Source organism: Choloepus didactylus, chromosome 2, assembly GCF_015220235.1.
Source record: "Choloepus didactylus isolate mChoDid1 chromosome 2, mChoDid1.pri, whole genome shotgun sequence".
Lineage (NCBI taxonomy): Eukaryota > Metazoa > Chordata > Mammalia > Pilosa > Megalonychidae > Choloepus > Choloepus didactylus.
Genome location: NC_051308.1, coordinates 192,126,033 through 192,140,065, shown reverse-complemented (window position 1 = coordinate 192,140,065; position 14,033 = coordinate 192,126,033). Strand labels below are relative to the sequence as shown.

Genomic DNA, 14,033 nt, shown 5'->3' with positions numbered 1-14,033 from the left:
AGGAAAGGTTTTAGAATGGTAATAATAGCAATTCTAAAAATGACTGTCATTACCTGGGTGCCCCCACTGTACCAGGTGCCTAATATCTCATTTAATTCTTACAACAACCCCAGGAAGTTGAGAGGACCTTTGCAGATGAGGAAACTGAGAAGCAAAATAACTTGCCCAAGGTCACACAACCAGTGAATGGCAGAGCCTAGATTCACAGCCAAGGCTGTCTGATTTTTGGTTTGTAGAAGAAACTTCTATGTCAGGCCAGGGAGGACAGATGGGTTTGTACTAACAGTCAGCAGAATACTGGATGACACTTACTGAGGTTTAGTAAGTGCCCAGCATTTACAGGTATTAACTGATGTATCACACTTTGAGAGGGAGGGAAGTGGGCAGGGGAGGACGGCCTAGCTAGTAGAAGGAACAGCATTTGCAAAACCTCAACCATAACTGACCAGAGCACAAAATAGAATAAAAAGCCCAGGAGATGACAAGCCCACCAGGAACACAGGAGGAAGTGTTCCCTTCCTGCTGAGATGGAATAGGGCAGGGAAAGTGGGTATCTATTGTTTTGATCTGCTACCATCTAGTCCCTCTTCACCTGCCTCTAGCAATCCCATCTTCCTTTGCTCCAAATTAGGCTGATTCCCTACTCCCTCTGTTTCAAGAAGTGGGCACAAGACCTAGGGCTGATTCCATCCTGCTGGCCATGGTAACAGGTTCAGGGATGGGCCCAAGACCAGAGCCAGGCCAATGAAACCAGTTCCTTGGAGAAGCCCACTTTCTCTACTGGAGGTTGCTAAGCCAGTCGGATGTAAGCTGAACGCTACTGGAGCCTCCTTGGGGAGACAGTCTCCCTGAAAATGAAGCCAACCAAGAGATGGCAGATGGACGGAGAGATGGAGATGGGTCCCAGCCATGCCTGAGCCACTTTACTCCTGGACACTTCAAGGGCCTGAGCCAATAAAGTCCCTTTTTGCTTAAGCCAGTTTGAATTGTGTTTCTATCACCTGCAACCAACAGTCCTGTCAAATACTTCCTAGAGGAGGCTGCATTTGAACTGGTTGAACAGGTGGCTCAGCATGGGGAAGGACTTTCCCATGATCAGAGCCCAGGGTGCTCCATGAAGTGATGGCTGCCCATCCAGGGAGGTATTCAAGCAGCGGGGAGTTACTGAGGAAGGGATTCCTGAGGGCTGGAGGTAAAGGGATGAGAGGTGCGATTCCCTGACCAATCAGGCCTTGCCCCCTAATTCTGCGCACTACCCCCCCCCCCCCGCACTTGACCCAAGACCAGAGGTGTGAGAGAACAGGAAGGGGAGGGGAAGGGCATTCTGGCTGGAAGGCAGGCCACAGGAAGTGAATTTGGAAGCCATAAACACTGGTTGGATTGGATCCTGATGAGAGCCAACCAAGATTCTTGGCAGGGAGGCTATGCCATGGAAAATCACTCTTGTGACTATGCAGGCCATGGAGAGGTGGGGAGGGCCTGGATGAAGGGCAACTGGTCGGGCAGCTATTATAACAGATCAGATGGGAGACGAGAGCCAGACCCACAGGGTAGAATGGATGGGAAAGAAGAAATGTTAAGAGTTAGGGCTTCAAAATCAAGCAGATCTGGGTCCCAGCCCCATTTAATAGCTATGTCACCTTGGGCACATGACTTAGTCTGAGCCTCAATTTTTACATCTGTAAAACAGGTGCAAGGCCCACCAGGGTTATTGTCAGGATTGGAAATAATGGACGTCAGTGACATAGGGTGTGGCACACACAAGGTCTAGGGCAGTGGGCTGGTCCCATGTGGCCACCAGGATTTGCAGGGCCTCTTGTCTTCCTGTCCACAGTGAGCCCTTCAGTTCAGATTATGGTAATAAGTGCTCACAGGCCACAGATGAGCAGGACACAGTCCCTGCCTTCATGGAGTTCACAGTCTGATGGGGGAGACAAGCAGGTCGATGGAAACACTGAACACAATGTGGAAAGTGAAGAAAGAGGGCACAAGGGAAGAGGGGGTGGCGCGGTTAGCCAGGACTCTGGAACCATGACTGTGACCAGCAAAACTCGGGGCAGCCCAAGCAAAGGCATTTCCAGACACTGCTTTCTGCCACCGGTCCCGAGGTCCTGCCCCTTCTGAGGACACTGCTCTGCATCCACATTCACACTCTTGCCTGAAGCACCCACCACAGAGCAAACAGAACATGGAAGCTGCTACACCTGCAGCAGGAAACACAAGCTCTTTGCAACCTGATGCCACTGAGAAGAACTTAAGGAGAGGCAGACGGAGCCAAGAAACTGCCGGGGCCCGCCACCTAGGCCAGCCCGGATGTGTAGAAGGAGGATCCACTGTGAGCCGCCTTAGGGTCCCGGGCTCTGTGGGAACTAACATAGGGCAGCAGGTATAGTTACAAGCAGATGGACCAACTGCTGTGTCGCCAGAGGTTGGGAGGCTCCTCACTTTAATCTTCCATTATAAAAGCCTCAAATGCTCCTTCCTGCTTCTAGAATAAACTCCAAACTCCTTAACCAGACATCAATCAAAGCCCCTCCCCAACCCAGCTCCAAACTGAGTTTCCAAACTACTCTCCGCCTGCCCTGGACTTTTCTCCTTCCCTGCCTTGGCTCACACCAGTCCATCTATCTGACACACCTCTCCCCATCATTCCCCCCACTCCCCAATCTTCAGACTCAGCTCCAGTTCCGGGAAGCCTTCCGTCTTTTCAACTTTGCTTTCCTGCTCCGGGCCTGGTTACGCGTGTGCTGCTCATTCCCTACCTTTTGATTCCCTGCACAGAGCAGTCAGTCCACAAACATCTGAGAAATGTTTTGTCCCTTCCACGCCCTTGCTTATTTAGTTCCCTCCCTGGGCGCGCCCCAACTCCCCATCACCGTGTTTTTAGTTCAAATCCCCCCGAACCACCACTTCCTAAAGTCTCAGCTCCTTGGCCCGTTCTCGTCCCGGGGAACTCCCCACCTGCTACCTCGCATTCCGCTACTAACGCACACGCTCCATCTACTCTAACCTGGGAGTTCTCCGGCCCCGGGCGCGCTCACCTGCTTCTGGATGTCCCGCACGCGCTGTTCGTGCAGCCGCGGCGCGCTGCTGAGCTTGAACACCACCCAGGCGCGCACGTAGTAGTAGATATCGAAGATGAGCGAGAGCGGCAGGAGGAAGAGGCACACGAAAACGCAGCGCTGGTGGATGAGCACGAACTCCAGCCCCTTCACGCGGATCCACAGCAGGAAGAGCAGCACGCACACGGCCAGGGACACGGCGGGCTCCATCGCGCGGCTCGGGCGGTGGCCTCGGGACGCCGCGCGCCGCGTGGGGAAGGGGGCGCCGGCCCGCGCCGCCTGTCACCGCCACCAGCTCCGCGCCCGGCCTGCGCCAGCCGCTGCTGCCCGCGTTTAGAGAGTCGGGCAGGGGAGTGGGAGGTCGCCTCGTCGGCTCGCGATTGGCTGGGGTCGCAAAGGTTCGGTGGGCCGAGACCCGGGCGGCGACCAATGGCGAGCCGCGCCGGGGATCGGACCAGGAACCTGCCACTTTTATTGGCTGCGGGAGTCAGGCCGCTCCACCCCACCCCCTCCTCCTCGCCGCCGCGTGCGGCGGGGGTGGTGGCGGTCGCGGACTGTGGTGGGGTTGAACGCACTCTTGCGCCAGGGGCCGTTTCCTAGCCCTCGGGACTGCGGGGACCGCCCCTCGGCCGAGGGATGCGGCTGCTCCCTCATCCTCCTTAGGTGGCACCTCATGGGAGAGGCGCGTTGGTTACCTCCCGAGAGGGAGGGCGCCCCACGGCTGCACGAGCCCGCTCCTGAGGATCCCCCTGTGTCAGGGAGGGTGGAAGCCTGACCTCGACCTCGGCGGGTCGTGGCAGTCCGCGCCGGGAATGCCACGAGTTGCGCCGCTGTGTCTTTCCAGGCGCGTTCCATAAATCCCCCGAGCTACACAGCAATTTTGGGCAGGGGGTAGTTGTTAACCGCATTTTATAAACGAGGAGACAGCCCAGAAGGCTCCAGATTTTGAAGCCTGGAGTCTGTGGTTGGTACCCTTTCCCTTTCTGCTCCGCTGAAGCAGATGTAGCGGATTAGAGGCGAAAGAATGAAGGAAGCAACTAACCGGCTTTCAAAACCGCCACTGTGTGCCTGGCGGTGTTGGCAGGCCCTGGGGATAGAGTGGTGAGTAAAACCGATGGCCCTGCCCTCGTGGGGCAACAGTCCGGAGGAGTGTGGTTAGACTCTTGCCAGCAAAAGCAGAAACCCAGTGTCATGCACACTTCGCCTTGATTATGTAGAGACATTACCTCCTGAAATTCTAGATGTTTAATAAGCCAAAGGGCATACCAGGCCTTCACTCTCTGATACTGTCACCTTTTCTCCAACATGTACTCAAAGGAGCTTACCGCACCCCGGCTATTTCTCATTTCAGTACCTTGCTCAAGTTGGCCCATCTGAAATCCCTTCCCATCCTTTTCACAGAGCTAACATTACACCTCCAGGCCCCCTTCTCTAAAACTACATTTATGCATGGCCCCCCTCCCAGCCCCCTTCAGGCGCTCATAAAATAGTGTGCATCTGTGTCAAGGGTCTTTCACATTATTTTATAATTGTTTCTTTATGTGTCCCTCACCCCCACAGTCTGAGCTTTAGGCAGACAATGTCTTGTTCAGTTTTGTATTTCCAGCTTCTAGCATACTGCTTGACTCATAGTAGACACTCTGGGGGTTGTTGAACAAATGAATGAGTGAGTGAAGGATGAAGGCAGAGGTTCACATATTCAATAACTGTCAACTTCCAAACACCGAAAGGGTGTTTGCGTTGGGCCTCAAAAATGAATAGTCTAGACCTGTCCTCTCTCATACGATAGCCACTGGCATGTGGCTAGTCCAAATTGAGATGTCATTTAAGTGTAAAATACTTACTGGATTTCAAAGACTTGGTACAAAAAAAGTTTGAAAAATTATCTCAAAACTTTTATATGGATGATGTTGAAATGTGTCCTGATTTGAAGGGGCGGTTACATGAATCCTTACGTGTGCTATAATTCATATAACTGTACATGAATATGTAATAGTACACACACACACAAAACAGAAAATTTACACAAAATGTAATATTTTGACATATTGGGTTAAATAAAATACATTAAAATTAATTTTACCTGCTCTGTTTACTTTTCTTAAAGGTAGTGACTAGAACATTAAAAATTGCAGATGTGTCTTGTATTATATTTCCAGAAATTCCAGTCAAGAGGGGGCTACTGAACTGTAAAGAGGGGAGCCAATATGGAAAACACCTTGCCCCTGGTTCTGGCTGAATTCAAATGTTGGAACTGTTAGAGAGGGCTTAGCTTTAAAGCTTAACTGTTCCAAGTATTGCTGGGGGGGTGAGGGAATCTGAAAAGTAGAGTTTAACCTGAAAATCAATGGCAGACTGAAGTGTTTAGTGCCTTGTAGGAAAAACAACTGAGGTATATACTGAAATTACCAGTTAATCTGAAGAGCTGTACGCTTGGAAAGCAGAGAAAGAAGAAGCTCCAAGAAGTAGATAAAACTGATCTGCTGGAGGCAACTCTCAAAAAAGTAAAGGAAAGAAAAACTCTTCAGAACAGCTGTTTACCCTGCATTCATTTACTTCTCATCCTCTCTTCCTCCCACTGTCCTCTAATCTCGGATTGCTCTTTTCCCTCTCCACAAACTCCAACCCTTTGGGTTTCTGTTATCTAGGCAAGGAATACAGTCATCTTGAGTTGAGCCAATTAAAAAATATACAGTAAAGCAGCTCTTCTTGGTGTACAGTTCTGTGAATTTTATGTAACCACACCACAATTAGGCTCCAGAATGGTTCCGTCACCCCATGCCTCGTGACACCTTCCCCTCCCCTAAGCCCTGGTAGCCCCTGCTCTGTTCCTAGGCACTACAGTTTTGTCTTTTCAAGAAGGTCATATGAATGGAATGATCTGGTATGTAACCTTGGGCCCAGTACATGTTTGCCCAAGTCAGGAATCTACTCGCAAATGTACATATTTGCAGAGTTGATGGACCATGAAAACTCAGTTAGAATGCTTAGGAATAGAATGTTCTGGTCAACAAATTCTTGGGTTAACTGGAAATTAATCAAAAATCCCTTTTATAGTTTGACCACATAGCAATCTTTCTAAAACGTGAGTCCCCGTTTCTTTCTTAATAAATAGAGCCTAATGAACACAATTTTTCCTTATTAGGGAGCTCAATAAGTACCAGAGTCCAAACAAATAGCATTGTCTTATATTTGCCTAGTACATCTATTGAGATAATTTGGTTATTACTATCAGCCTGAGGGGGACAATGAAGGGAACTGTTAATCCATTTTATTTTTAATAAATGGGGACATTCAGGCTCAAAGAAGTTAAGTGACTTGCCTGATCACCTTCTTATTCTGATGAATAATGAAGCCAGAATGTGGCTCCCATCCATTATTTGAACTGGCTCCCTTGAATATTGTGTGAAACACCATTTCTTCTTATTCAGTTTCATAGATACAGAACTGGAACATTTAGATTAGGGTTTCTTGATGTGTTGTCTGCAGACCGATAACATCAGAATTCTTGCCAAAATGCAGATTCCTGGACTTGACCACACCCCACTAAATTCAAGTATCTAGTGATGGGGCCCAGGAATCTGCTTTTTGAAAAGGTCTCCAAGTTATTCTCATGCACATTGAAATTTAGAAGATTGGAATGAATATGCTACTGACCCTGAAACTTTCCTAAGAATATTACCCTTCTTTTTAAATAAAGCCTCTAATGGGACTTTTTTCCCCTTGCAAAATGCAGCTTTCACTTAAAAGCCAAGTTTATCACAAAAACTATAAGCTGACTCCCAGATAATCAAGATTTTGCTGTATTATTGCCTTGAGTTTCTCAAGAACAGTAAGCGGTTTTTGAAGTCTCCAAGGCAAAACCTTAACTTGATGCTGCAGGTGTTGACTATCATGCAAGTGGACTGAGTCATTCACGCCTTCATTCATTCACTGTCTCATTTATGATGCTTTTGGCTGATGATCATAGAAAACCCAACTCTGACAGCTTTGATTACAAGGGTGCTTATTATCTCATGTAACATGTCTGAATGTAGGTCAACCCAGAGCTGGTTAATTCATTGCCTCGATGACAACTTGACGTCCCAGTGCTGCCTGTCTTTCTACTGTCTTTCTCAGGTTAGCTCCTTTGATGATGGCAGGAGTGGCCACGGTTTCAGTGCTACATCCAGTTACAGAAACATCCAGCAAAAGAAGGGGAATCGATTTTGGATGGAAATAACCATGTCTGTAACACATTCATTCAATAATTATTGACATGAGGAATTGTGCAAAGTGTTGGGATACACACTTCTTGCCTAGCAGATCATTGTGCAGGATATCGACAAATGGAGAGGCAGTGATAGGCGATTATAAATCAATGTGATGAGTACTATGGTAAGGAATTATAGGGTCCTATGGAAGCACATGGAAAAGTCAAATGTTTGTGTCGTGGGAATTTCAGACAATGTAGCTGGTTGGTCCAGTTGACTTTTCAATATCTCGTATCACACATGGAAGTCGTTTGCTTAAGTCCAGCCCATTAGGAAGGAAATTCAGCTGCCAATCTCCTTTTCCAGGCTGCCATACTGTCCAATTCCGGATAAGACAGACAGAAGTGAATGTCCCAGACTGACCAGTCCTTGTGATCTAAGGGCAGTCAGTAGAAGGCAGACGCATTGCACTGTCTGTCCTTTGTGCTGGAACAGCCCAGGGCATTTTCACCCTTTATCGTCATTCCTTAGGACAATTCTTGTAATTCCTTTGTGGCTACAACCATCGTTGTGCTTAGGTCAGTGACAGACTTTCTCTCCAATGTTCTTGAGTGTAAGACTGATTTAAGAAATCAGTCAATCACTGAATATTTGTTGAACATCTGCAGAGTGGTCATAAAGTCACTATGCCCATGCTTGTGTCCCCTGTTATGTATTTCTTTTAATTTTTTTCTGTGTAGGACTTAATGATATTAGGGACTGTTTTTCACATCTTCCAGCTGTCAACATGAAGTAATATGCAGAACATGGAAACATTTAAAATTGGGATGGAGAATGGAGGAGAGCATGCTTAGGAACTTTGTGCCAGACACTCTGCCAAGCTCTGGGGATAAAACAGAAAACGGGATGTTCTAGTCCCACCTTCACGGAGCTCAGGGTTTTTCAAACTCAGCATTATTGACATTTTGGGCCACATAAATCTTTGTTGGGTGGGGGGCTGTGCTGTACATTGTAGGATGTTTAGCAACATCCCTGGCCTCTACCCACTAGATGCCAGTGGCACCTTCCCATAGAGTTGCAACAACCAAAATATTTCCAAGTATTGCTCGGTGTCCCCTGGGAGGCACATTCTCCCTCATTGAGAATCACCAATGAAAGGGGAAGACAAACTGAATGTGTAACTACTTTTCACAAGTTGCACAGTAGAGAATCCTAGGATGGTAAGACAAGGGGACCTAATAGGGTGCAGGGGGACCACTCAAAATATGGTCCTTGGACAGGCAGCATCAGTATCACCTGGGGGCTTGTGAGAAATGCAGAATCTCAGGTCCCACCCCAGACCCATTGAATCAGAATCTGTATTTTACCATAACCTTGTCTAGGGGAGGAAGGAAGGTTTGCCTGAGAAAACAGCATTTAAGCTGAAACCTGAAAAGTGAAAGGCATTAGCCAGGCAAGGAATGGGGTAAAAAATTGCTCAAGGTGGAGGAAACAGCTTATCTGAAGGAATGCCTTGAGCCTGGGCATTCTGTCCTGTATGGCTGGAGCTAGAGGAACAGTGGGGAGCAGGGCGGAGACAGGCAGGTTCCAGGCCATGGTAATGATTTTGGATTTTGCTTGGGGGCGAAGGAAAACCATTAAAAGTGGGGGAATGATAAAATCAGATTTTTATTGTAAAAAGCCACCTGTGTCAACAGGGACATTTCCAGGTTTTGTGTAGCCTAACTTTCATACAGTTTGGGAGAAAGTGGTGGAACCAGGCGCCAGACACTTGACCACTTGCATCAGAATCCTTTTGGTTTCTTCCAACAAAGTCAAAACATCCTCGAAAGAACTGCTGATGCAATTAGAAAGAAGAGAGCTTTACAAAGTATAACAGTTCACAAACTGGGCAACACCAAGTAAAACCAAGTGTTCCAAAGCGTTCCAGGTCATTACAAGTCTTTAAAAAAACAAACTTAAATGCTGGTTGTCAGGCGAATTCTGTTTCTCGCAGCTTATTGGAACATCGAAGCAGAAGGAAACTCATCCAAGATTGAGTGGCCAGAGCCTCGCCTCTTTTCCTCGCCCTCTTTCCTGGTCAGCGTTGGGTGTCTGCCTTGGGAGCCTCCTGTGCTGGGAGTCATTTGTTAACCCAGGAACCCAGGGCCTGCAGCTCAATTTGGAGTTCCTCTCACAACATCCTCCTTCAAAAAAAACAACAGAACTCAGATATTCCTGGTTTGCATCTAGACTCTTCCATCTGTTAAATGAGGGCAAGTTCTGGCACATGATAAGTTCGCAATCGGTATTTTCTCTCATAACCACTTCCCTGCAGAAAGGGATGTCTCTCTCTGATCACGTCCTAAATCTATGCCCTTATTCCCTGGCAGAGATAAACAGTCCCTGAGTTACAGGCTCTTGACTTAAATCAACCTGTAACACAAAACCGCTGATTTAGTAATACTTGGTGGCCTGACATCCTGGGGGTGATGGATGGGGGAGGAAGCTGACATGTAGAGAGAGGAGAGCTGATGGGGTGAGTGTGAACTGTGGAGGCAGCAGAATCACTTGGTCATAAAACACAAAAGCAGCCGGGCTGTTTAATGAGGGACAGACAGTCCTTTCTTAAGTAGCGCCTGGAGGACACAGCTGCAGTTTTGACAGCTCTTTAAGTAAAGGATGGATGTAATGACCACTTGAAGCTCAATAAAAGGTCAAATGTACAGCGGAAGCTGTTCAGGTGGGCCAAGAGTTGTGTAATGCCTTTTTAAAAGGCACCAGAGAACCCTAAATTTAACTTTGGAGGTGATCTCTTCAAGGAATCACCCAGTCCAACCTCTTACACACTGAGGAGCAGTGTTTGCTCTATTTTAGGAGTCCATAGACCAAAAAGACTTCTTTTTTGTTTTTAAATTGAGAAGCTTCACATGGTTGCCAACTTACCTTTTTTTTTTCCTTGCCATGTAAAGACAGTAAGTAACAAACCAACAAAAGAATCACCATCTATCATCATCATCCATCTTCATAAAAGAAAGGAAGTTTAAATGTCAGAAAAAAATAGGAAGGTCACAGCCTCAGAATAAAGGACAATCCTTCACATTGAATAAACTTAGCGTTATGAAAAACTCCCTACATGTCATAATTTTTCTTACTTTGCTACAGCTTCTGGAGGGTTTGTCACAGACCAACCAGATGGGACTGGCATTTAGAAACTACTCCTCTATAAAACAGTGGTTCTGAAAACGTGGGCCCCAGGCCAACAGCAGCAGCCCCTGGGAACTGGTTAGAGATGCAAATTCTCAGGCCCTACCCAGACCTACCTACTGAAGCAAAAATTCTCTAGGTGGGGCCCCGCAATCTGTGTTAGAACAAGCCCTCCAGGTGATTCTGATGCATACTCAACTTTGCCATGAAGCATCCCTTCCCCATGGATTGCACAGGCCTTCCCTGGAAAACCTCCTGCAGTAGGATCCCACCATCTCCCAAAACAGCCTGTTCCACCATGAGTCACCTCAGGGGGCTGGAAACTCCTTACTGACCCAGCTCTGCCCTCTTGGTCCCCGTTCTGCCCTCCGAGCCACAGAGAATGGGTTTTCTCGGTCTCCCTTTCACTCGACAGCACAGCAGAGCACGTCTGAAGATGACTGTTGTATCTCCCTTCTCCAGATAAACATGGGCAGTCCTCTTAACTGGTCCTCACGTGACTTGCTTTCTAGTCCAGTCATCATCCTGGCCACCCTTATCTGGATGCCTGTTATTATTATTATTATTATTATTAACTACCATTTGCTGAACACTTGTTCCTATGTGCTTTTAATCTTCACGACAACTCTGGGATGTACGTCTGCTGTCTCCATTTTACAGATGAGAAAATAAGCTCAGGGAGGTCAAGTAGCATGTCCCAAATCACTGGGCTTGTAAGTAGCTGAGCCAGGTCTGTGGTACTCGAAAGTGAACGCTGCTTCCACTTCACCAGGCTGCCCTGAAATTCCCTTCAAAATATTGTTAATTCAGGGGAACCTGAGCCAGGAAGAGGAGGCTACAAGGGCTGAGAATGTAGATGGTAAATACGAGCATGGGCTTCAGGGTCAAACAAATCTGGGTTTGAATCCTGTATTCTGCAGCTACTAATTATATGACCTGGGGTCTGTTTCCTATTCTCTATAAGCCTCTATTTCCTCATCTGTACAATGGGGATAATAACAGCATCTACCTCATAAGGCTGCTAGGAGTGGTATATGAATTAATGCTTAGAAAGCATCTAGCAAAGTGCCCAGTACATAGTAAGTATCCAATAAATATTTCTGTTAAAATTACTAGATCTATGTACTCAGCAATTACATAATTATAATATAGATGGGTCATATGTAGGCACGTATATTTTACAGCAATATAAACCATTGTCTCCTTTCCAGTCCCGCTGACACCCACCCTGTTTCTGACCCTGGATTATTTCAGCAACCTCCTAGTTAATTCTCTGCTTCCAGTTTCTCTCATTTATAGGCCAACCTACGTATGCTGACAGCCTTATCTTCCTAAAGCTCTGCTCTGATCGTCTGTGCCATACCCCTACTGAAGCGCCTACTTCAGATTAAGTCCAGGCTTCCCTTCCTGGCTTTCCAGGGCCTGTCTATAAACATTGCCTCAAATTCCCACTCCCACTTTGGCCCCACTATTGCCCTACGTAGACTCTAGGTTCCAGCTGAACTGAGTAATGGGCCTTTCTTCAAACACGCGCTTCCTCCTGCATTTTCTGGATCCCAAATGGCTATCTCCATTCCCTGCCCTCCCCATGGCTTTCTGTTACAATTTTTCCAGTTTTCAAGTACTCCCTTTCTCATGAAGCTCACCCCAAAAGATGTGAACAACTTCTTCCTTTGAAGGCCTTTATTTCTTGAATTATAAAGTCATCATGAAAAGAGCTCAGATTTTGCAATCAGATAGACCTGTTTCAAATTCTGTATCTTCTTCTTATTAGTACACTGAGATTAAATTTCCTTATCTGCAAAATGGGGATAATAAAATCTCCCTGTATGGTGTCTGTGAGGACTAAATGAGTCTAGGGAACATAAGGTGTCTCACTCAGCACCTAACTCACAATCAGTTTCCTGGGATCCATTCCCCTCCTTTCCCACTGCATGCACAACATGATTTAGTTCCCCTATTTGTTGAGAGCCACGACTGCGTCTTCCTCATCTCCATTCTCTTCTACAGAGATACTCAATAAATACGTGTCGATTTGAACTACCTGCCACTCACTGGAGAAGGCATCTCAGTTCACTTAACCTCTCTGAGCCTGTTTTCTTACTTAAAAGTGAGTGATCTTAAAAATAAACCCTCAAGTTCTTTCTAGCTATCAGTCATTCTTTCATCCATTAAACAAGCATCTATTGGGTTTTCAGGTGCATTTGCTGCTTAAGGCTTTGCATCCTTGGGCGGTTTGTAATATCTCGCTGAGGCTTGCCTAAGAGTAACCTCAGAAGGACCTCCTGATTTCATTTAAAATCTCTTAGCCATAGTAACTCTATCTTGTTTTATTTCTTTTTACACTTTCGTCCTGGGAGGGAAAATCAGTTTCCCTTTGCTTGGGGCTTCATAGAAGTTTCCACATGAATTGGCTATGAGGTCATTTAAAAAAATAGATTTTTTTGAGGTGGAATTTACATATTATAAAATTCACTCATTAAAATTTACAGTTCCTTGGTTTTCAGTATATTTACAGAGTTGTGTAACCATCATAATAATCTAATTTTAGAACATTTTCATCCCCCAAAGGCACTGGGCACGAAGTTTCCATCTTTATACAACTGGCTGAGTTAATCAATACCTTTGCCCAAGCCTTCTACCTTTCTTCAGCACTGCAGTGCTCGGCTTGTTGTGTAGGCAAGAGGGTTGTGAACTCAGAGTATGGAAATATTTCCTAATTAGATCACTGATATGCATTTGGTAAGTCAGCTTGAAACAGAACGTTAATCCCAGTGGTTCCCCACCCCCCCAGGGCAAATTCGGTTAAATACAAACGCCCTGCTAAATTAATCTTCTCCAAGCACAGCTCTGATTCTATCAGTTCCTTGCTCTACCCACTTCAGAGGCTCCCTGTTGTCTGAGTCAGTAGGAATTCCTTAAACTGGCGTTTAGAAAATGACCTCAGATGGGGCTCAACTGACTCTTTCTGTCTATCAGCCTCTACTCCCATGATTCCCCTAAGCTTGTCCTCAGTCCCTCCCTCTCCTCCTTCCTTCAAGACAATTATCTCTTCTCTGTATGGTCCTTAAACGTGCCCATGCAGGAACAAAATCTCTTGATTCTGCCTCCTACCCCTACAACCACTGCTCTCACCTCACCTCTTTATAGACAAGATCTTGAGGGAGATCAGCCACACTTCCTCATGCCCGTGTACTCCTGTACCCTTGCAACCTGAGTCCAGCTCTCTTGACCCTCTCTCAACTGCTGTCATCCAAGACACACATAACTTTAGATGACCAGATCCACTGGGTCCTTTTCGGTCTTCTGCTCTGCCCTCTCAGTCTCTTTCCTCCCCTGGCTTCTGTGACCAGCAGAGCTGTCCTTCCACACTGACTCATTGATATCATCCCTGGTTCTGCCCCTACATGCCCCCACCCTCCACCCCTGCATTGCTGATGTAGGGGCTCTCCTTGGCCCATTGATTTCCTAATGCTCGACCCCTTCACCCTGGAATGCCCTCAGTCATCATCTACATGCAGAGCCTCCCAAACCTTTCCAGGCAGCAGAAGTCTGGGAAGGCAGAGATGCAACTTTCAAGCAAGACCCCTTG

The 14,033-nt window shown here is 46.8% G+C and overlaps 1 protein-coding gene across 1 annotated transcript in view; it reads right to left on the bottom strand.

The window, feature by feature from the left end:
- The window catches only part of DHCR24 (24-dehydrocholesterol reductase), a 33,864-nt gene extending 30,470 nt beyond the window's left edge, over window positions 1-3,394 (bottom strand). The window contains exon 1 of the mRNA XM_037827127.1: window positions 3,042-3,394. Coding sequence (XP_037683055.1) covers window positions 3,042-3,272 — 231 coding nt within the window. The 5' untranslated portion in view covers window positions 3,273-3,394. The remainder of the gene's footprint in view (window positions 1-3,041) is intronic.
- Window positions 3,395-14,033: the final 10,639 nt, after the last annotated feature.